Consider the following 23,344-nt stretch of genomic DNA (forward strand, 5'->3'; position numbering starts at 1 on the left):
GACTAAGCTCGCAACAGGCCCTCGTGTTGCGTCACACTTAGGATGGGCGGGCCCAGGCTAATAGAAAATAGAACTGCATGTGTGTGCTTGTACCTTACCCAAACACAGCCATGTCCCACCGCCGGCACGTCCGCTGTGCTCTCACTGTTCACGTGGGGCTCTGGGTTATGGACAGCACACTCCACCTGAAAAAAAAAACAAAAACACAAATTCATGAGTGATTTAGCAGCTCAAGTTAGAGTTAATTGCTAAGAACGCCATGTTTCAATTCATGTAAGGAATAAAACACCATGCTGTAATTACTGGAAAATAATCAACAGCAGGGCTGGTGTGATAAAGCCTAGGTCACAACCGGCCGTACGTGCTCCTACGGCCGGTCTACGTGCAAAGAACGCAAGAAACGCACGGAGGGCGTGCGTGTGACGTGCTGATTTTCGAGCCGTAGACTGGCCGCAGAGGTTCTTTGTCATGTCAAACAAACTCTACGGGCGCTTACGGTTTTTTCAGGTTGCAAGACAAACTTACGGCCAACGTGCGTCTTTCTCCACGAACAAAAAAAAAACGCAGCGATTTGGGAACCGCCAAAAATCGCACGGCCAAAAAAATCGTACGTCCGGTTGTGACCTAGGCTTAAAGCAACATTACTGTTACCACCCTTGATTAAGTTGATTATTTTCCTACAACAGCATATCCTGTAGCATTTTATCCCTCTTACACCACAGCAACCAGCCAACAATTAGAATTTTACATTTTTTACAAAAATATTGAATGACATGATACGTTTTTTATCCGTTTATAGATACATTTTCATGCAGCAGAACATCTATGAGACAAGTTAGTTCCTTTTCTCACTTATGTTCCAGCAGCTATAAACAGTAGTTCCCTCACCAGCCTCTCTTAAAAGTTAATAAGCAGCTTGTCATGTTAACGGGGGGGGGGGGGGGGGGGGGGGGGGACACCTCTGACATTGGAGACTCCTTCCAGAAATGTTACAAATAAACATCTGCATCCAAATCCCCGTGAATGAGCTGTTGTTATAGAAACAATAAGGTGTGCATGGATATAAACGAGTGCATTACTGTAATATAAACCTGCACTGCTGTCTATGCTGCTGTTCTAGAAAATGAATCATCACCTTCTGACCAATCAGAATCCAGAATTCAGCAGCACAGGGGGATAAAAATCCTGATTACTCACCTTAAACTCCTGCAGTCTGGACATGACCACAGGCATGTGCTTGAGCAACAGCGGATGCTTCTGCTTCTTAATCTGATTCCCATCATCGTCAGCGATGAACCAGCCCTGTACGTTATACTCCTCTGTCACACACACACACGCAGTAGATAAAGATGATCATGGCACTTCTTTGACCTTTTCAAGCAGGGCTGTAGTGAAATGTAGTGCTATGAGGTAACATCTGAAACAGTTCGACCATTAAAAATATTGGTTAAATAGACAATGGCAGCAAAAATCTGTTGTTTCCGCGTTCATCGCATCCCTTAAAACGTTTCATTTTGAAAATCAGGATTCCTTTCTCAAGGAATTTCATTTACTGGATTTACTCGACTGCCAAAATTCACATATATTTAGACAGGAAAAGCATTCTGATCCTCCTGAGAATATGGTGATTTTCTGGATGGAATATATAACCCAAACAAATATGTATGTTAAAGCCTAGAAGGGCACTTGGAGAGCGCAGACCTCCACCAAGGAAAACAGTTCTACGATATGCAAATTTGGAACCGCAACCACTTTATTACATTACATTAATGGCATTTAGCGGACGCTCTGATCCAGAATGATGTACAATGTACCCAGAGCAGCCTGGGGAGCAGTTGGGGGTTAGGTGACTTGCTCAAGGGCACTTCAGCCATTCCTGCTGGTTCAGGGAATCAAACCGGTGACCTTCTGGTCCCAAAGCTGCTTCTCTAGCCATTAAGCCATGGCTTCCCCATGGATGTGTGGCTTTATATGTCTGGATATACAGTATTTCCAAAGCTTATTTTGAATTAAGTAGTTACCTGTGAATGTAGAATGCAATACAGTGGGGCAAAAAAGTATTTAGTCAGTCACCAATTGTGCAAGTTCTCCCACTTAAAAAGATGAGAGAGGCCTGTAATTTTCATCATAGGTACGCTTCAACTATGAGAGACAGAATGAGAAAAAAAAATCCAGAAAATCATATTGTCTGATTTTTAAAGAATTTATTTGCAAATTATGGTGGAAAATAAGTATTTAGTCAATAACAAAAGTTCACCTCAATACTTTGTTATATACCCTTTGTTGGCAATGACAGAGGTCAAACGTTTTCTGCAAGTCTTCACAAGGTTTTCACACACCTTTGCTGGTATTTTGGCCCATTCCTCCATGCAGATCTCCTCTAGAGCAGTGATGTTTTGGGGCTGTCGCTGGGCAACACGGACTTTCAACTCCCTCCAAAGATTTTCTATGGGGTTGAGATCTGGAGACTGGCTAGGCCACTCCAGGACCTTGAAATGCTTCTTACGAAGCCGCTCCTTCGTTGCCCGGGCGGTGTGTTTGGGATCACTGTCATGCTGAAAGACCCAGCCACGTTTCATCTTCAATGCCCTTGCTGATGGAAGGAGGTTTTCACTCAAAATCTCATGATACATGGCCCCATTCATTCTTTCCTTTACACGGATCAGTCGTCCTGGTCCCTTTGCAGAAAAATAGCCCCAAAGCATGATGTTTCCACCCCCATGCTTCACAGTAGGTATGGTGTTCTTTGGATGCAACTCAGCATTCTTTCTCCTCCAAACATGACAAGTTGAGTTTTTACCAAAAAGTTCTATTTTGGTTTCATCTGACCATATGACATTCTCCCAGTCCTCTTCTGGATCATCCAAACGCTCTCTAGCAAACTTCAGACGGGCCTGGACATGTACTGGCTTAAGCAGGGGGACACGTCTGGCACTGCAGGATTTGAGTCCCTGGCAGCGTAGTGTGTTACTGATGGTAGCCTTTGTTACTTTGGTCCCAGCTCTCTGCAGGTCATTCACTAGGTCCCCCTGTGTGGTTCTGGGATTTTTGCTCACCGTTCTTGTGATCATTTTGACCCCACGGGGTGAGATCTTGCATGGAGCCCCAGATCGAGGGAGATTATCAGTGGTCTTGTATGTTTTCCATTTTCTAATAATTGCTCCCACAGTTGATTTCTTCACACCAAGCTGCTTACCTATTGCAGATTCAGTCTTCCCAGGCTGGTGCAGGTCTACAATTTTGTTTCTGGTGTCCTTTGACAGCTCTTTGGTCTTGGCCATAGTGGAGTTTGGAGTGTGACTGTTTGAGGTTGTGGACAGGTGTCTTTTATACTGATAACGAGTTCAAACAGGTGCCATTAATACAGGTAACGAGTGGAGGACAGAGGAGCCTCTTAAAGAAGTTGTTACAGGTCTGTGAGAGCCAGAAATCTTGCTTGTTTGTAGGTGACCAAATACTTATTTTACCGAGGAATTTACCAATTAATTTATTACAAATCCTACAATGGGATTTCCTGGATTCTTTCCCCCCATTCTGTCTCTCATAGTTGAAGTGTACCTATGATGAAAATTACAGGCCTCTCTCATCTTTTTAAGTGGGAGAACTTGCACAATTGGTGGCTGACTAAATACTTTTTTGCCCCACTGTATGAACTCATTATATGCCTATACTGGCTATGTTTCATCACTATTGAACTTCACATTTGGTATTGTTGAGCACAGACTTCCATCAAGGCCAAACACCATATCTCACAATGTTACCAAAAATTAATATAAATTGCCTAATGGTTAGAGAAGCAGTTTTGGGACCAAAAGGTCACTGGTTTGATTCCCTGGACCAGTAGGAATAGCTGAAGTGCCCTTGACCAAGGCAACTGACCCCCAACTGCTCCGGGTTTGTTGTATATTGCTCTGGAGAAAAGTGTCTGCTAAAATGTCATTAATGTAATGTAATGCAAATTCGTGGAGCCACCCTGTGATTCCAATCTGCCCCAAAATATAATGGGTTCTTCCTTGGCCCAAGCTACACCCTTCCACCAAGTTTCATGGAAATTGGATTAGCAGGTTTTGCACAATCCTGCTTACAGGCAGACAAACGGACCACACTGGAAATAGAACTTCCTTGGCGGAAGTATAAAAAGTGGTGCGTGTAAACCATATCGTGAGCAAAACTGTTGAACAGGATGCATATCCAAAAACACCACCAGGAACAATCTGTAAAGCTAGCCTGTTATACGATAGGAAAGAAATAACTAAATTGGGATGATTGTCGAATTTTATTTAATGGAGTCATCTTACCATAAGTGTTTGTAGATTACCAGAAGTCATTCACATAGTGAACAACAACAACGTTAGTTTTAGTTCAGTAGCGATCTCTTTGAACCTTGAAAGTTTTACATATATCATGGCTGCAGTTTCTTGTTTTTAAATTTATCTCGCTATGGCCTGGACCAGAAAGCCACCGTGGCAGGTGGTTTTATGGTAAAGCAAAAACAAAAAAATAACCCATCATTACATCACCACTGTGTGACTAGAACACCATCCTATTGTCTTTCGACCCAGTAACATCCACAAGGATTTGAATGCTGCAGCTGTGTGAAAATCATAATGCTTTTGAAGGAAAACAAAGACAGGAAGTTAAGGAAGGGAAGCAGGAGACTCGTACCGAGAGCCAGCTTGGCCATCTGCAGTTTGCTGATCCAGGCCTGCTTGATAGATGGGGTCATGGTGTTGAAGACGGCTGTGAAGAGCGTGGGTCGGCCAGATCTGCAGCAAGAACACGAAGGACATGCTCGAGTCAGGAGCGAAACCAAAGCTTTCACTTTACATCATTTCTGTATAGCTACCATCCAGTATTATCATCGGACATAAGAACTAATGAGCAATTCCAGCGTTATGGACGTGACACTTGAACTCAAAATGGCAACAAATGACCCAGTGCATGTTTTATTGTCTCCCAGTATTTAAACAGGTGTTGCATATTTTAAGGCTGTACCATACTGGAGAAGTGATAGAACAAGAACAATTCCCATAGTACATCTAGGGCATGCCAGAAAATGCCAATAAAAGATGCGTTATGGATGTGACAGAAAAAGTATCACTTTTCTTGGGTGACTGTACATTTTTATCAAACTCTGTGAAATCGTAAACCTAATGTCGAAATGGAGATATCCGTTTGATAGAGGGGTCCAAGGTGAATATTAAAAAATCTTTGTTTAAAATATTTTGTATTTCATGCAGAATTTCGGAAGGAAAAGTCAGCGTTACGGATGTGACGAAATTCCGTTATGGATGTGACGCGTCTGAAATAGACATGGGATATGTTTAGAAAATCAGCAATTTAACCACCATAACCCTTTGAAAAACTCTCTAAATATCAGCTAAAACTATCAAAGTTCTTAAATAATATTTAGGATGGCTATTGTTTTGCTGTTTTGTGGATTTTAGCATACATTTCTGTGGCTTGTGGCAATAATATAGAATTGTACATGATCAAAGTTGATTTTAGCTTGGGGTTTACATTATAAGAAAGAAAGACTGACAGTGACATATTAGGTTGGTTACAAATTGGTTCAACTTATTCACATCTGTAAAATACAGGCCTAGGTGATATCTCTGGGAGTGGTTTTGATGTATTACATGTTGCTTTATTTTTGCATGGTGAGGTTGACATTTACATGGAATTGCCCACATCGAGATCAATCCGCGGGGCAGGTTTAGATTATCTACACCTAAGGAAAGATGCTCATAATTGCTAGTGAACTATACAGTAATAATGTTTACATAAGTGAGCAGAGTAAGAAATTGTTTTGGTAAAAAAGGAAAAAAACCCTACTGGAAAACATCCTCCTCGACCGAATGCAGTGTATGAGCTCTGAGGGTTTGAGCTGCGACCTTGACACACTGTCAACTGTCCAACAAGTGTCCAATATCTTTAATAATAAAAACTAGCAATATTATAAACTGAGGGGGGCGTTGTGGCTCGGGTGGCTGGGGCGCCGTGCCGTGGATCCGGGAACCCGGGTTCGGTTCCGACCCGGGGTTGTTTCCCGGTCCCTCCCCGTCTCTCTCTCCCGCTCATTTCCTGTCCTGTCTCTACACTGTCCTATCCAATAAAGGTGAAAAAAAAAGCTCCAAAAAAATCTTTAAATAAAAAAAAAAAATAATTATATATATATATATATATATATATATATATATATATATATATATATATTATAAACTGAGGCGGCACAGTGGTGTAGTGGTTAGCGCTGTCGCCTCACAGCAAGAAGGTCCGGGTTTGAGCCCCGTGGCCGGCGAGGGCCCTTCTGTGCGGAGTTTGCATGTTCTCCCCGGATCCGTGTGGGTTTCCTCCGGGTGCTCCGGTTTCCCCCACAGTCCAAAGACATGCAGGTTAGGTTAACTGGTGACTCTAAATTGAGCGTAGGTGTGAATGTGAGTGTGAATGGTTGTCTGTGTCTATGTGTCAGCCCTGTGATGACCTGGCGACTTGTCCAGGGTGTACCCCGCCTTTCGCCCGTAGTCAGCTGGGATAGGCTCCAGCTTGCCTGCGACCCTGTAGAACAGGATAAAGCAGCTAGAGATAATGAGATGAGATTATAAACTGACGTTTCGACACCACAGACATCATCAGAGTAAAATAAACAGTGTTTGAGTACATGATTAGTAAGGGCTCTTGCTGTATTATTAAAGCCATGTGGATCACAGGTATAAGAGATCCTTATTATTAAAAACTATGCTTCATCGTGCCCATTGTCTGTTGTCAACAAAGGACTACTTCGATGAAGAATGAGCTCGTCTGAGAGAGTCTTTTCCAAGTTCTAAAATACCTGGAGAAGCTCATTAATTCAACCATCAGTCGGTTCTACTCCAAGACGGCACAGGAGTCGGCGTTATCACCTGCCGCCAATCAAGCTTCTAATGACATAAAAACAAATGGTTTTTCCTTGCCTTTTAAAGACCAGAAGTCGTCTGACATGGTGAGAAGACAGCTTGGTGCTAGACTTAACACTTCCTGTTTACACGAGTCGTAAAATCCAAGAGGAAGTTACATGAAACCAAACCACTGCTGGTTAGCCAACAGAACGTTGTTTGTTTGTTTATTTATTTAAATGTGGTCTGTGTGATGCAGACTATATTGGCTATACGGTACCTGTAGGCATCTGTACCAATGAACTGAAGAACATCACCACTCAACTACTGGTAAACACCTTAAGACTAAGCATGGCTTCCTAGCCATTCCTGATTTGTTTACTCTTCTACAAAAATGCATTGCGAAGCCGGACTGTCTGATTTACGAGATGCTGCTCATCGGAGCGGAAAAGCCAAAACTAAACATCCAATCTGATTCCGTATGCACTCCCTCGGGACCTTATGAAAACTTGAACTGACACTTAGTCAAACACTGTTTACGCTGATGATGAAGTCAGTGACGTTGAAACATCAGTTCATGATATCGCTAGTTTTTATTATTAAAAGTTGTTTTAATCAAGAAATTAAAAATAAGCGCTAGATAAAAATCCATCTGTCTTACGGAAATAAAGATACAAATTTCGTTGTCCAGTGATCAAGTGTTTATGAGATACAGTACACTGTTGCCTTGCACTTGTGATCAGACTCCCTGTGGTGGTGCAGTACACAGGCGTAGTTCGTATGTACGGCCGTCGTACGGTCTCAGAAACCATCAAAAATCAGGTCAATGCTTTACCATATTCTCTTAAGCATGGAGCGTCGAGCCACTAATATATCAATCCATTTAAGCTGATTGATTTTTGATTAATTCATAAAAACACGACTCTTAAGAGTGGTGTGAGGAAACAAAACCTGGCAAATACAAAAGTCAGCCAGTGGATCAGACTTTTCCTGTTTTTCTTTTGCCATACAGCAGGACAGGATGATACCTTAGAGGGAATATAGGACACCTGATCTATATCCTGTTTAGCCAACAATAGGATTTAGAAAGAGAGAGAGCGAGAGAGCGAAAGGACGGAGATAAAGACACCTGAAATCTGATAGGAGTTTGTGTTTTAATTTGGAAAGAAAAAAGGATTTAATTAGGGCACTGAATAGATTCCAGTATAATCCCAAAACACAAATCACTTCCAAAATAAGCAGTGTGGGAGATGAGCGAGTGTATGACAGGGACAGCTGCAAACCCTACACACACACACTGCACTGATAAATGGATGAAGTGTAGCATATAAAAACATATTACAACCCGACATGAACTACAAAGTGTGCACTATTGAGGTTACCACTCCTGTAGCACTTATAGGTGTGTGTGTGTGTGTGTGTGTGTGTACTTGTCCTGTTTTCCAGGTAGCTGCAATTGGATGCGACAGCGATCAGCAGCTCGAATCTCCTCCTCTTTCTTCAGGATAAGACGCTGAAGACCCGAGATCCAGTCCTGAGCTACTGTCCCATTCACATTCTACACACACACACACACACAAATGTAAAACAGGAACTAACTTGTTACTTTCATGTAACTATAACTGGATAAAAAGTATTGCGTTTCATTTTCTCCACAACTAAAAACACTAATCGTTGGCTAATTGCTCCGATACAAGAGCAATAACACACTTCAGCACATGCTTACAGAACAACCAGTATGACAGTAACTGATTATTTTCCTACACAAGCATGTCCCCAGATGTTTTATTCCTTACTGAAAGGATATAAGCGCACAGTGTGCTGGATCTCTGACCTGGTAGTTGCCCTTGAGGCTGCTGATCATGATGGAGATTTGACTGACGAGGCCGAGGTCATGGATCAGGTTCTGCAGGTCCTGATAAAGCTGGCCCGGACCCATGTACAACTTATCTGTCAATGAGACACACACGCACTCAATTAAAGGAGCAGTCCGCGATGTAACAAACAAGAGAAACGCTTCTAAAGATACAATCTGTATTAAAGGATCAGTCTGTAACTTCAGCGTGTGGACTAAAGGTGATGTGGGATTTTAGAGCAAGACTACTACCAAGTTAAAAAAAAAAAAAAAGGCATCACAAATTATGATGGATTAAAGGCACTATATGTAATCATAGATACACATTAACCTTTAATGTGGATTAAAGGTTCAGGATGTGACTTATGGAATGTTTTTGAAAGACCCAATTCGTTAATCTCCACTAAGAATATATTAATAATGTGGATTAACATCTCACTACTTAATTTAAATCAGAGTAAAAGAAGTGCGGTCTCTGTGCCGGCCAGTTCCCTGAAGGAAAGCGTGGTCTTTGCAGCAGCCAGTCCCCCGAAAGGAGGTGTGGCCTCTGTGCCGGCCAGTCCCCCTGAAAAGAAGCGCGGCCTCTGTGCCGGCCAGTCCCCCCGAAAAGAAGCGCGGCCTCCGTGCCGGCCAGTCCGCCTGAAAAGAAGCGCGGCCTCCGTGCCGGCCAGTCCCCCTGAAAAGAAGCAAGGCCTCCGTGCCGGCCAGTCCCACTGAAAAGAAGCGTGGCCTCCGTGCCGGCCAGTCCCCCTGAAAAGAAGCGTGGCCTCCGTGCCGGCCAGTCCCCCTGAAAAGAAGCGTGGCCTCCGTGCCGGCCAGTCCCCCTGAAAAGAAGCTCGGCCTCCGTGCCGGCCAGTCCCCCCGAAAAGAAGCGCGGCCTCTGTGCCGGCCAGTCCCCCCGAAAAGAAGCGCGGCCTCCGTGCCGGCCAGTCCCCCTGAAAAGAAGCAAGGCCTCCGTGCCGGCCAGTCCCCCTGAAAAGAAGCAAGGCCTCCGTGCCGGCCAGTCCCACTGAAAAGAAGCGTGGCCTCCGTGCCGGCCAGTCCCCCTGAAAAGAAGCGTGGCCTCCGTGCCGGCCAGTCCCCCTGAAAAGAAGCTCGGCCTCCGTGCCGGCCAGTCCCCCTGAAAAGAAGCTCGGCCTCCGTGCCGGCCAGTACCCCTGAAAAGAAGCGCGGCCTCTGTGCCAGCCAGTCCCCCTGAAAAGAAGCGCGGCCTCTGTGCCGGCCAGTCCCCCTGAAAAGAAGCGCGGCCTCTGTGCCGGCCAGTCCCCCTGAAAAGAAGCGCGGCCTCTGTGCCAGCCAGTCCCCCTGAAAAGAAGCGCGGCCTCTGTGCCAGCCAGTCCCCCTGAAAAGAAGTGTGGCCTCTGTGCCAGCCAGTGCCCCTGAAAAGAAGCATGACCTCTGTGCCGGCCAGTCCCCCTGAAAAGAAGCGCGGCCTCTGTGCCAGCCAGTCCCCCTGAAAAGAAGCGTGGCCTCTGTGCCAGCCAGTCCCCCTGAAAAGAAGCGTGGCCTCTGTGCCAGCCAGTCCCCCTGAAAAGAAGTGTGGCCTCTGTGCCAGCCAGTGCCCCTGAAAAGAAGCATGACCTCTGTGCCGGCCAGTCCCCCTGAAAAGAAGCGCGGCCTCTGTGCCATCCAGTGCCCCTGAAAAGAAGCGTGACCTCTGTGTCGGCCAGTCCCCCTGAAAAGAAGCGTGACCTCTGTGCCGGCCAGTCCCCCTGAAAAGAAGCGTGACCTCTGTGCCAGCCAGTCCCCCTGAAAAGAAGCGTGGCCTCTGTGCCGGCCAGTCCCCCCGAAAAGAAGCGTGACCTCTGTGCCAGCCAGTCCCCCTGAAAAGTAGCACGGCCTCTGTGCCGGCCAGTCCCCCTGAAAGGAGGCGCAGCCTCTGTGCCCACCAGTCCCCCCGAAAAGAAGCGTGACCTCTGTGCCAGCCAGTCCCCCTGAAAAGTAGCACGGCCTCTGTGCCGGCCAGTCCCCCTGAAAGGAGGCGCAGCCTCTGTGCCCACCAGTCCCCCCGAAAAGAAGCGTGACCTCTGTGCCAGCCAGTCCCCCTGAAAAGAAGCGTGGCCTCTGTGCCAGCCAGTGCCCCTGAAAAGAAGCATGACCTCTGTGCCGGCCAGTCCCCCTGAAAAGAAGCGCGGCCTCTGTGCCGGCCAGTCCCCCCGAAAAGAAGCGTGACCTCTGTGCCAGCCAGTCCCCCTGAAAAGTAGCACGGCCTCTGTGCCGGCCAGTCCCCCTGAAAGGAGGCGCAGCCTCTGTGCCCACCAGTCCCCCCGAAAAGAAGCGTGACCTCTGTGCCAGCCAGTCCCCCTGAAAAGTAGCACAGCCTCTGTGCCAGCCAGTCCCCCTGAAAGGAGGCGCGGCCTCTGTGCCCACCAGTCCCCCTGAAAGGAAGCGCGGCCTCTGTGCCCGCCAGTCCCCCTAAAAGGAAATGCAGGTTCTGTACCTGCCAGTCCACCAGAAGGGAGGTGTGGCTTCTGTGCCGGCCAGTCCCCCTGAAAGGAAGCGCGGCCTCTGTGCCCGTCAGTTGTATAATATATGGTATTATTACGAGTGCTGTGCAATAAGGACAGACCGTTTAAATGACAGGATTTTTTGGAAGAAAGCATGATGGGTTAAAATCAAACTGAGTTGTTTGGAGATAAAGAACAGCTGTGTGAGCGATGTGGGTGTGTCTTCAACAGAAGGACCAAGTGAAAGAAACTGTAATATCTTTTGTTTCTGCGTGAATAATGGTAAATATTCTCTCACTCAGTTTTCCCATGTGCACATGTGTGGGGCCATTCTAGAGACAAATGAACAGAACACCCACACTGCTTGGACACGTCTCACTGCACATTAGCGTAAATCTGCCAGTGTGTGTGTGTGTTTATAAAGGTGTCAACACAGCATTTGTCCTTGTTTACTAAATCAATAGCTCTCCGTTGCACAGGGACAGAGGCGCTGGGTGCAGTGCTAGCTCTGTGTGTGTGAGAGAAAGCTTTTTCAACTGAATTTTTCCTGTAATTTTCCACTGCGCTTTAGGTTGCTTTAATACGTTTTTCTGCTTTAATTTCCACGTGTTTAGTTCATCGTTGTCGGGGGTTTTTTGTTTTCTTTATACCACAGTGTAGTCAAACTCTCCGATTGGTCAGATGTTGATTAATTTTCTATAACACCAGCTCTGACAGTCGTGTAGCTGCAAATGACGTTTTTAAAATGGATTAAAATACGTTAATTTTGGTATGGTGAAGTTTATCGGGGATTTATGGGAGGAGTGTCCAGCGTCAGTGTTTTTTTTACCATCGGGAACGTGACCTTGTACATTTTCTGACGTCTTCAGGACAGAGATTATATTTTACTTTCTTTTGTCGGTCTCTCTCATGCACACAGCTCTGTTCTCTGACTTTAATAAGGTGGAGAGAGAGAGAGAGCGAGAGAGAGAGGGGGACAGAAGGAGGAATTTGGCAGAGGGATGAAGACAGATCTCCTTCCAGACCTGCTCCAGTTTTAGACTCTGTTCACAAAGCCTGTGTGTTGGATCAGAACCCTGGTGACAGCTCAGTGTTCAGCTTCCTCTAAAACGCTGACGTCTCTGTGCCAGAGGTGAACGTGGTCTCGGTATTAATAACACTGCAGCATTGATTCGCTCCGTCACCCTGAAACCACAGGCTGAGATTCCTCACAACGCCATGGCGGCTCAGACGGAGTTACTGACTCCCAGCCAAAGCTGATTCACTGAACTCGAGACGGTTTTTAAAAACAATGACCCAAATTTCCAGCTAAAGTGAAATGAAGACATCTTACAGACATTTCTCCCTCTCATTCGCTCTCCCTCCATCGCTCGTTTTCCCCACCATCTCTCTCCCTCCTTCGCTCCTTTCCCCCCCACTCTCCCTCTCCCTCCCTCACTCTTTCCCCCCACTCTCCCCCTCTCACTCCTTTTTCCTCCCACCATCCCTCTCCCTCGCTCCTTTCCCCCACCATCTCTCTCCCTACTTCGCTCCTTTCCCCCACCGTCTGTCTCCCTCCCTCACTCCTCCCCCCAGCCGTCCCTCTTCATCCCCCCCTCGCTCCTTTTCCTTCTCCCTCGCTACTTCCTCCCACTCCGTCCCTCCCCCTCCCCCTTCCTCCCACTCCTTCCTCCCCGGGCCGTCCCTCTCCCTCCTCCTCGCTCCTTCCTCCCCTCACCCTGTCTTTTTCCTTGTCTTCCTGTCTCTCTCCATCCCTCTCCTTCTTGCTCTCCCTCCGTCTGTTCTGGTCACTCACTCCCCATGACTTTCTCACCGTTTATCTTTCTCTCTCTTTCCTCTTTGTCTCCCTCCTTGTCTCCTCTTCTCTCCTTCCCTTTTTCTTTTCTGGCTCCAACACAGTCCTGATACAAATCTCTAACATTTATAGCCTCAAGTAAATTCTCTCATTCTTCTTGGAAGTTCTTGAATTTGGGGTTTGGATGAATTACGTATTTTATAATTAAAACCTGGCTCTAATACTAAATTAAGAAGAACAGCCTGCAGATGTTAACGGTTAATACGTCACTCAATTACGCTGCCAGTCACTCGTTCCTCATGAACCGGTGTAACGTTAAGGCCTCTGCATGCTCTTGCGACAAGGCTTTCGCAGATAGCTTTTCGCAGACAGTTGTAATTTATCGTTGAGCGGGGAGTAATAGGCGTGCGCGATGTTATTCACCGGCACAACGCAAGGGGGCGTGAAGTCGCTAGGAGTAGTTGGTGGGTGTGGTTAGTGGAGTGTTTATCCTCCGGTTACTTATAATGACTAGAACTTTTTTTTTTTTTTTATAATGACTAGAACTGGAGTCGTATAGATGTACGTACTTCCTCGATCAACCGCTCTTCGTGCTGCTCCATCTTCGCTCGTGTTTTTAAAAATGCCGGTCGTGAAAACAAAACAAACCGGGAAAGTAGGGAAGCGGAAGTGCGTGTACAGCGGATGTAGAGTGGACCAATCAGAGCCCTCTTGTCTGCGACGCTGTCTGCGAAGCTTCTGCAGTGGTCACAATTTTTGGGAGGTGCGCACAGAGCGTCTGCAAAGGTGGGGGGGCTACGCAGACACTGTCTGCGACGCTATCTGCGAGGACTGGGTTGTCAGCATAAATTGGCCTTTATGCCACAGTTACTGATCTTGTACAGCCTGTAAGTCACTGCTGAAACGGTCAGCATAAGTACAAGCAGGATTCCTTTCACTGTGTCGGCAGAATCCAGACAGGGTCATGTGATTAAGCTCAAGAGACTCGGATCAGATGATTAACTTCCTCAGTGAACCTCTAGTCAGCGAGACAAGACCAGCAGACAGTCGAGGAAACACTGAGAGGAAGGAGGATGAAGGAGTTTAGAGAATGCAGACACCGGGAACAATGATTTCAGTGAAGAAAGTCCTGAGAGAAAACATCAGGACAGATGTGCTGGACTCCTACATGAAAGGCTGTGCTGTCCGTCTCGCCTGGTCACTCTGTTCCTACGATTTTCTCTCTCTCTCCATCTCCGTCTCTTCTTTCACACAGAGTAGCTAACCCGGGTTATACCCATGCTGATTTGTGTCTGAAAGGGTTAACCCGTGTTGTCTGGCACGGCTTTGCTCAAGTCGGACGTGGATCAATTTCAATGTGAATTGCGCCACCTGAGTCGCTGACAGTTGGGGCGGGACTAACGAATCTCATGCAAACTGTAGCAACTTTATTTGAGTGCATTAAACAATACAAGCTGCATCTGGCATTTTTTTCTCCAGTAAAGCTCGTCAGCGTGTGTACGAGTTCTGGGGAAATGAAACACTGCAACTGAAATTAAGCACGCTCCTGTTCTCACACAGCTCCTTATTATTATTATTATTATTAGGTCCGGGCGGCATGGTGGTGTAGTGGTTAGCGCTGTCGCCTCACAGCAAGAAGGTCCGGGTTCGAGCCCCGGGGCCGGCGAGGGCCTTTCTGTGTGGAGTTTGCATGTTCTCCCCGTGTCCGCGTGGGTTTCCTCCGGGTGCTCCGGTTTCCCCCACAGTCCAAAGACATGCAGGTTAGGTTAACTGGTGACTCTAAATTGAGCGTAGGTGTGAATGTGAGTGTGAATGGTTGTCTGTGTCTATGTGTCAGCCCTGTGATGACCTGGCGACTTGTCCAGGGTGTACCCCGCCTTTCGCCCGTAGTCAGCTGGGATAGGCTCCAGCTCGCCTGCGACCCTGTAGAACAGGATAAAGCGGCTAGAGATAATGAGATGAGATTATTAGGTCCAGTACGAGGCTCCTCTCTGTGCACTGAGCTATGAAACTAACATGTCCGAGCGAGTGGTGAACCTCTGACGTCGGGACCCCATACGATGAGAACGTGAAAAGTATTTGATTTGTTTGTGCATCATTTGCGTTTGCAAAAAAGAAAGAACGAAGCACGCGTTTCAGTTATTAATGTTAACGCAGTGCTGGGTCACTGAAGTCGGACGCAGAGACGACGCAGTGAGCGGTAAAAAGAGTGCATGAGACCCAGACCCGGACTGAACCGTCATCACCAGAGATTAGCCAGTGCTGAATCGACAGATAACCCTGGTCTTTGGGAGAGAAGAGGCATTTGTCTTACTCCCCCTCTCTCACGCCTTCATTCTTCCGTCTCTCCCCATCACCCTTTCGCATTCTCTCCATCTCTCTCTGCCCCTTTCTTTCCTCCATCTCTCTCCAATTCTTCCCATTTCACTCCAACTCCCTCATTCCCTCCATCTCTCACACTCTACCATCCTTTTCTCTCTCGCCCTCATTCCCTCTGCCCCTTTCTGTCTTCCCATCTCTCTCTTTCTCTGCCCCTTTCTCTTTCTCCCCATCTCTGCCCATTTCACTCACTATCACTTCCTCATTCCCTCCATCCCTCACTCTCTGCCCATCTCTCGCACTCCATCTCTGTCTGCCCCTCTCTTTTCCCATCTCTCACTTCAATTCTTCCCATTTCACTCCCTCATTCCTGCTCTCCTTCTCTCTGCCCCCTTCTCGCTCACACTGCCATTTCACTCTCTCTCATCCCTCTTTCTCACTCCCTCATTCTCTCCATCGCTCTCTGCCCCTTTGTCTTCCCATCTCTCTCTCTACCCATTTCACTTCCTCATTCCCTCCATCCCTCACTCTCTGCCCTTCTCCCCATCTCTCTCTTCCCATCTCACTTTCTTTCTCTCCATCTCTCACACTCTGCCCATTTCAATCTCTCTCTGCCCATCACTCTCTCACTCCCTCATTTTCTCAACCTCTCTCTGCCCCTTCCTCTCCTCCCATCTTTCTTTGCCCCTTAATCTCTTCCTATCGCTCCCTCATTCTCTCCATCTCCCTCTCTACCCCTTTCTTTCTTCCCATCTCTCTCTCTTTCTCACTCCCTCATTCTCCCCTTCTCTCTCTCTCCCCAGTCTCCCTCTCCATCTCTCCCCCAACTCCTTCTCTCTTCCCATCTCTCACAGATTAAATAAAATCACTGTTCGAGGTGTATATTTACTCTGATGAGTGTGGCCTGCTCTTGTATTCTGTGTGGAAGCCAAATAATAGGAGAAAATTTAGCTGATTAAATTTGTGATTTAATTAATATTTAAGGCACTTCTTTTCACCACCAACCCATATTTCCATATTAATATTTATTGCTGTAAAATGCCTCGAGGGCAGTTCCAGTCAAAGTGATTAAAATAAACAGGAGTATCTCATCTCATTTTCTTCCGCTTATCCAGTGCCGGGTCGCGGAGGCAGCAGTCTGAGCATGGAAGCCCAAACTTCCCTCTCCCCAGACACCTCGGTCAGCTCCTCGGGAAGAACACTGAGGCGTTCCCAGGCCAGCCGAGAGACATAGTCCCTCCAGCGTGTCCTGGGTCTTCCCCGGGGCCTCCTCCCGGAGGGACATGCCTGGAACACCTCCCCAGGGAGGCGTCCAGGAGGCATCCGAAAGAGATGCCTGAGCCACCTCAGCTGATTCCTCTCGATGTGGAGGAGCAGCGGCTCTACTCCGAGCTCCTCCCGAGTGACTGTGCTTTTCACTCTAAGGGAGCACCCAGCCACCCTGCGAAGGAAACTCATTTCGGCCGCTTGTATCCGCGATCTTGTTCTTTCGGTCATTACCCAAAGCTCATGATCATAGGTGAGAGTCGGAACGTAGATCGACCGGTAACTCGAGACCTTCATCTTTTGGCTCAGCTCCTTCTTCACCACGACGGACCGGTAAAGCAACCGCATCACTGCGGAGGCTGCACCAATCCGCCTGTCAATCTCAAGCTCCAACAAGATCCCGAGATACTTAAACTCCTCCACTTGAGGCAGGACTTCTCCACCAACCTGAAGAGGGCAAGCCACCCTTTTCCGGTCGAGAACCATGGCCTCAGACTTGGAGGTGCTGATTCTCATCCCAGCCGCTTCACACTCGACTGCAAACCGCCCCAGTGCATACTGAAGGTCTTGGTTTGAAGAAGCCAACAGGACATCATCATCCGCAAAAAGCAGAGATGAAATCCTGTGGTTCCCAAACAGGATTCCCTCTGGCCCCTGGCTGCACCTAGAAATTCTGTCCATAAAAATTATGAACAGAACCGGTGACAAAGGGCAGCCCTGCCAGAGTCCAACATGCACTGGGAACAGGTCTGACTTACTGCCAGCAATGCGAACCAGACTCCTGCTCCGTTCGTACAGTGACCGGACAGCCCTTAGCAAAGAGCCCCGAACCCCATACTCCCGAAGCACCCCCCACAGGATACCACGAGGGACATGGTCGAATGCCTTCTCCAGATCCACAAAACACATGTGGACTGACTGGGCAAACTCACATGAACCCTCGAGCACCCTATGAAGGGTATAGAGCTGGTCCAGTGTTCCACGACCAGGACGAAAACTGCATTGTTCCTCCTGGATCCGAGGTTTGACTATTGGCCGAATTCTCCTCTCCAGAACCCTGGAGTAAACCTTCCCGGGGAGGCTGAGAAGTGTGATTCCCCTATAACTGGAGCACACTCTCTGGTCCCCTTTCTTAAAAAGAGGGACCACCACCCCGGTCTGCCAGTCCAGAGGCACTGTCCCCGACCGCCATGCGATGTTGCAGAGGCGTGTTAGCCAAGACAGCCCCACAACATCCAGAGACTTGAGATACTCAGGGCGGATCTTATCCACCCCCAGTACCTTGCCACCGAGGAGCTTGCAAACCACCTCAGTGACTTCGGCTTGTGTAATGGACGAGTCCACCTCTGAGTCATCAGCCTCCGCTTCCTCAATGGAAGACGTGACGGTGGGATTGAGGAGATCCTCGAAGTATTCCTTCCACCGCCTGACAATATCCCCAGTCGAGGTCAACAGCTCTCCACCCGCACTGTAAACAGTGTTGGCAGAGTACTGCTTCCCCATCCTGAGGCACCGGACGGTTTGCCAGAATTTCCTCGAGGCCGACCGATAGTCCTCCTCCATGGCCTCACTGAACTCCTCCCAGTTCCGAGTTTTTGCCTCTGCAACTGCCCGAGCTGCGGCACGCCTGGCCTGCCAATACCCATCAGCTGCCTCAGGAGTCCCGGAGGCCAACATGGCCTGATAGGACTCCTTCTTCAGCTTGACGGCATCTCTTACTTCCGGTGTCCACTGCCGGGTTCGGGGATTGCCGCCCTGACAGGCACCGGAGACCTTGCGGCCACAGCTCCAAACAGCCGCGTCTACAATGGAGGCAGAGAACATGGTCCACTCAGACTCAATGTCCCCTGCCTCCCTCGGAAGCTGGGAGAAGCTCTCCCGGAGGTGGGAGTTAAAGACCTCCCTGACAGAGTGCTCGGCCAGACGTTCCCAACAGACCCTCACCATACATTTGGGCCTGCCAGGTCTGTCCGGCTTCCTCCTCCGCCAGCGGATCCAACACACCACCAGGTGGTGATCAGTTGACAGCTCAGTGCCTTGCTTCACCTGAATGTCCAAGACATAGGGCCGGAGATCAGATGAAACGACAACAAAGTCGATCATCGACCTCTGACCTAAGGTGTCCTGGTGCCACGTGCACTTATGGACACCCCTCTGCTCGAACATGGTGTTCGTTATGGACAAACCGTGACTAGCACAGAAGTCCAATAACAAAGCACCACTCTGGTTCGGGAGTGTATAAAAACCACCATCGTTTTATCCAACCAGGTCGACTCTCCTCCCTCCTTCTGAAAGAAAACCTCCTGCACTCCATCACCTCGAGATCCCTGCGCTCACAGCGTAGCCAGGAGCTTTTCAAACACAAACAGGAAAAAAAAACAAATGTACAATCCCGATGGGTTAGGTCTGTTTCTCAGCATGGAAGCTGGCAGCAAATAATCAGTTCATATCTGTGGCAGTTAAACAGGACTTCTTTAACTTTTTCTGAACGTTATTTGTGTAATTACTGTGCATAACAATGTGATCTGACACGTACAAAACGCTACGTTAACCTGCACCAGGGCTGGTGATAAGACGAGCTTAATTACGTCGCAAATATACTTTTATGATCCATCACGGATATTTAATTATTTAACTATGTTTTATAAACTGACTGGAAGTGGCTGATCGGATGTTAAAAATTTCTCCGTTCAGTATTAAATATATTTTTAAATATTTTGTTCGCAAGCCTTTAAATCACAACACTCGTGCATCGTAGAAACGTCCTCAAGAATCGTGATATGATATTTCTATTTTATCACTCCACCATTAAAGAGGCGCTACATGAGTAAATCTTTTCTTAGGCTGTAAAATAAATGATACGAGGGTACTGTGATGAAACACATCAATGCTGGTGTTTATACTGACGGAAAAAAAGACCATTTTTAGAAAAATCTGCATTTTATGGGTCGAAAAATGACTCAAAACTCCATCTAGTGGTTAACATCATCCTGAACCTTGCACAGCCGATGCTGATGTAAAATAATTAAAAATAAAAGTTAACGCCCTTTAAATCAGAGGTGGGTGGGCCACCTCATCCAGCCCCGCCTTTGAGTGTCTCCAGTCCTTTTTTTTTGTTTTTTAATAAATTGTTGACTCGACATCAGGATCAGCCTTGCAAGGTTCAGGATGATTTTATCCACTAGATTGTGTTTTGAGTCGTTTTCATCCCATAAAATGCAGTTTAAAAAAAAAAAAGTAATCAACACTCATCATTCACATGAGTTTATGCCCCGCCCCTCTGTCAGTGGGTGGAGTTAAGCTCAGAACTGGGCTTAAAGTTACACTTTAACCTGAAATGAATCATACAGAGCATGGATTAGTACAGCAACTTGGATTTTTAACGAAGCTGACACTGGTCTGAAGAATGAGGCTGAAGAACGGGTTAGTGGGTCAGAACCCGAGAACGCTGGAGGAGAGATCGGATCTCATTTCCTGTTGGAGGCTCAGAGTGAACACTTTGAAACATATGCATCAAATGCTGAGGAACAGGAATCACGTACACCACACACACGTACACACACACCCCGGCGCTTCGGACTGCATTTCTCAGAATCTCACTCTGGAGAAAACCGCGAGAGAGATCAAATATTTTATAAAATATTTCATCTTTTCCTTTAGAGCGTCTCTTACTATCACCTGCCTTTGCAGTCACCTCGATGATGCTAGTTAAACATTTCTGATACGTATTAATGACGTACTTGGCTTGGCGTTGATGACCACCTTCTCTCCGGAGTGAGGGGCGGGGAAAGGGGCGGAGTCTCCCATCTCCTCGGAGGAGCCGAACTCCACCAGCTCCACCAGGCTGAGAGGAACGCTCCACTTTAACAGGAAACGCTGGCCTGAAGGAACAACGGCACCTCCGCCATCCTGAGGAGAGCTGGAGGAGGCGGCCAGGGACGGGGATGAAAGAAAAACAAACAAACAAAGCCTTGTATAGAGCAGACAGTAGATACAAAATCTCAGTAGGGAACGTTTATTACACAGAGACGCTTTAAAATAATTTCCTGGGAACTGAGATGTGTAGGTTTTTTTAAAGGAACAGTCCACCGTACTTCCATAATGAAATATGCTCTTATCTGAATTGAGACGAGCTGCTCCGTACCTCTCCGAGCTTTGCACGACCTCCCAGTCAGTCAGACGCGCTGTCACTCCTGTTAGCAATGTAGCTAGGCTCAGCATGGCCAATGGTATTTTTTGCGGCTGTAGTTAGATGCGACCAAACTCTTCCACGTTTTTCCTGTTTACATAGGTTTATATGACCAGTGACATGAAACAAAGTTCAGTTACACAAATTGAAACGTGGCGATTTTCTATGCTATGGAAAGTGCGCACTATAATGACAGGCGTACTAACACCTTCTGCGCGCTTCGGCAGTGCACTGATATCTGAGCTCCGTATCAATGCGCTGCCGAAGCGCGCAGAAGGTGTTAGTACGCCTGTCATTATAGTGCGCACTTTCCATAGCATAGAAAATCGCCACGTTTCAATTTGTGTAACTGAACTTTGTTTCATGTCACTGGTCATATAAACCTATGTAAACAGGAAAAACGTGGAAGAGTTTGGTCGCATCTAACTACAGCCCCAAAAAATACCATTGGCCATGCTGAGCGTAGCTACATTGCTAACAGGAGTGACAGCGCGTCTGACTGACTGGGAGGTCGCGCAAAGCTCGGAGAGGTACGGAGCAGCTCGTCTCAATTCAGATAAGAGCATATTTCATTATGGAAGTACGGTGGACTGTTGCTTTAAAGGGTCTGTTTAGTTTGTGTTTGAATATTGTAATAAATTGCTGACTTAATTATGGCTAATGACTTTAATCCTAAAGTGGAAAATATTTTATTATTATTATTTATTAGAACAGGATAAAGCAGCTAGAGATAATGAGATGAGATGAGATTTATTTTTTTTCTATCAGTAGTAGTCATAGTCGTGTGTGTGTACCGAAGGTTGGGCGTGGCACACATGAGCACGTCGTTCAGCAGGAAAAGCCGTCGCTCTTTGGTCTTGATCATCTCCCCTCGTTCATTGTACACCGTCTCCACCACATCGTCCGAGCGGATCAGATACCTGCTCCCCACACTCAGGAGCTGAAGAAAGAAAAAATATATATATTATATATAAAACAGGGCGGCACGGTGGTGTAGTGGTTAGCGCTGTCGCCTCACAGCAAGAAGGTCCGGGTTCGAGCCCCGTAGCCGGCGAGGGCCTTTCTGTGTGGAGTTTGCATGTTCTCCCCGTGTCCGCGTGGGTTTCCTCCGGGTGCTCCGGTTTCCCCCACAGTCCAAAGACATGCAGGTTAGGTTAACTGGTGACTCTAAATTGAGCGTAGGTGTGAATGTGAGTGTGAATGGTTGTCTGTGTCTATGTGTCAGCCCTGTGATGACCTGGCGACTTGTCCAGGGTGTACCCCGCCTTTCGCCCGTAGTCAGCTGGGATAGGCTCCAGCTTGCCTGCGACCCTGTAGGACAGGATAAAGCGGCTAGAGATAATGAGATATAAAACATCACTTATTACGTTCAGGCTTACGTCCTTAACGCTAGAAATGAATCACGGTAATTTCAATCAGTGAAAAAGATAATGTATTTCTGTAGCACATTAGACAGGAAGTTGGATTTGGTTTCGAGTGTAAGCAGGAAATACAGTGAGAAACAGTGACAGGAAATTTGGGGGGGAAAAACCACACACGGAACAAAAAAAAAAAAAAGGGGAAAAAAACGTGCTACAGTAAAATAAAAAAATTAAATTTTAATCTTGATTGAAAACCGAAACAGAAATAAGATTTTTTTAAAAAAAGTTTGTTTTTCTGATTATTGCCAACATGAATTTGATTGTTTGACTAATTAACTAATCAAGTAATTATTTAATTAATTTTCTTAACATAATCACAAACTGAATTAAGCTGTATAATTACTAAACTAATTAATATAACAGAAATTTAAATGTATTCATGATGATTTTTTTTTTATAACCCATTTTTTTTTTTTTAAATCAAGTTACTGAGTTCTGGACAAATCTATTTCCTGTCGGATTCAGATGATATAATTCTTATCTGAGATTATTTATTGCCTCGGTCACAACTGGCCGTACGCGCTCCTACGGCCGGTCTACGTGCAAAAAACGCAAGAAATGCACGGAGGGCGCGCGTGAAACGCACAGAGGGTGCGCGTGTGACGTGCTGATTTTCGAGCCGCAGACCGGCCGCAGAGGTTCTTTGTCATGTCAAACAAACTCTACGGGCGCTTACGGTTTTTTCAGGTTGCAAGACAAACTTACGGCCAACGTGCGTCTTTCTCCACGAGCAAAAAAAAAAAAAAAACGCAGCAATTTGGGAAACGCCAAAAATCGCACGGCCAAAAAAATCGTACGTCCGGTTGTGACCTAGGCTTAAGATTGTTGAATTTTCCCACAATGCAGTGCAGTTGTGTGTGTGTGTGTGTGTACTTTGTTGAGGTAGCGCTCGTTCATGGCCTTGGCAATGTGTCGGATCTCACAGCGCTGATCTGCTTCTCTCTTCCTCTCATTCAGCTTCTCAGACAGAGTCTCCAACTCCGTCAGGGCCATCTGTAGGGGCAAGCGGTCAGCGTGGCCCACCGGCGTGTTCTTCAGCATGTCCTACACACACAGTCCAAGATAAACATCAAATCAGGGTCATCGTGCAAGTTTTATTGAATAGTAACTAAAGGTTGTGTTCCCGTGTGTGTGTGTGTGTGTGTGTGTGTGTGTGTACATAACAGACACTTCAGAG

General features: G+C 46.9%; 2 protein-coding genes across 6 annotated transcripts in view; one reads left to right on the top strand and one right to left on the bottom strand.

Annotated features, from left to right (window-relative positions):
• The window catches only part of LOC132894068 (uncharacterized), a 42,487-nt gene extending 33,538 nt beyond the window's left edge, over positions 1-8,949 (top strand). Inside the window, exon 3 of the transcript XR_009655609.1 lies at positions 8,322-8,949. The gene's annotated coding sequence lies outside the window, so the exon portion shown is untranslated. The remainder of the gene's footprint in view (positions 1-8,321) is intronic.
• The window catches only part of arhgef10 (Rho guanine nucleotide exchange factor (GEF) 10), a 198,651-nt gene that overhangs the window by 78,317 nt on the left and 96,990 nt on the right, over positions 1-23,344 (bottom strand). For all 5 annotated transcript variants that reach the window (XM_060933319.1, XM_060933320.1, XM_060933321.1 and 2 more), the window contains 8 exons: positions 23,041-23,211; positions 21,541-21,686; positions 20,298-20,476; positions 8,710-8,825; positions 8,306-8,433; positions 4,666-4,766; positions 1,198-1,319; positions 99-185 (listed from right to left, as the gene is read on the bottom strand). In XM_060933319.1, the coding sequence (XP_060789302.1) occupies positions 99-185; positions 1,198-1,319; positions 4,666-4,766; positions 8,306-8,433; positions 8,710-8,825; positions 20,298-20,476; positions 21,541-21,686; positions 23,041-23,211 (1,050 nt within the window). The remainder of the gene's footprint in view (positions 1-98; positions 186-1,197; positions 1,320-4,665; positions 4,767-8,305; positions 8,434-8,709; positions 8,826-20,297; positions 20,477-21,540; positions 21,687-23,040; positions 23,212-23,344) is intronic.

This window comes from Neoarius graeffei, chromosome 11 (assembly GCF_027579695.1).
Source record: "Neoarius graeffei isolate fNeoGra1 chromosome 11, fNeoGra1.pri, whole genome shotgun sequence".
In the NCBI taxonomy this organism is placed as follows: Eukaryota; Metazoa; Chordata; class Actinopteri; order Siluriformes; family Ariidae; genus Neoarius; species Neoarius graeffei.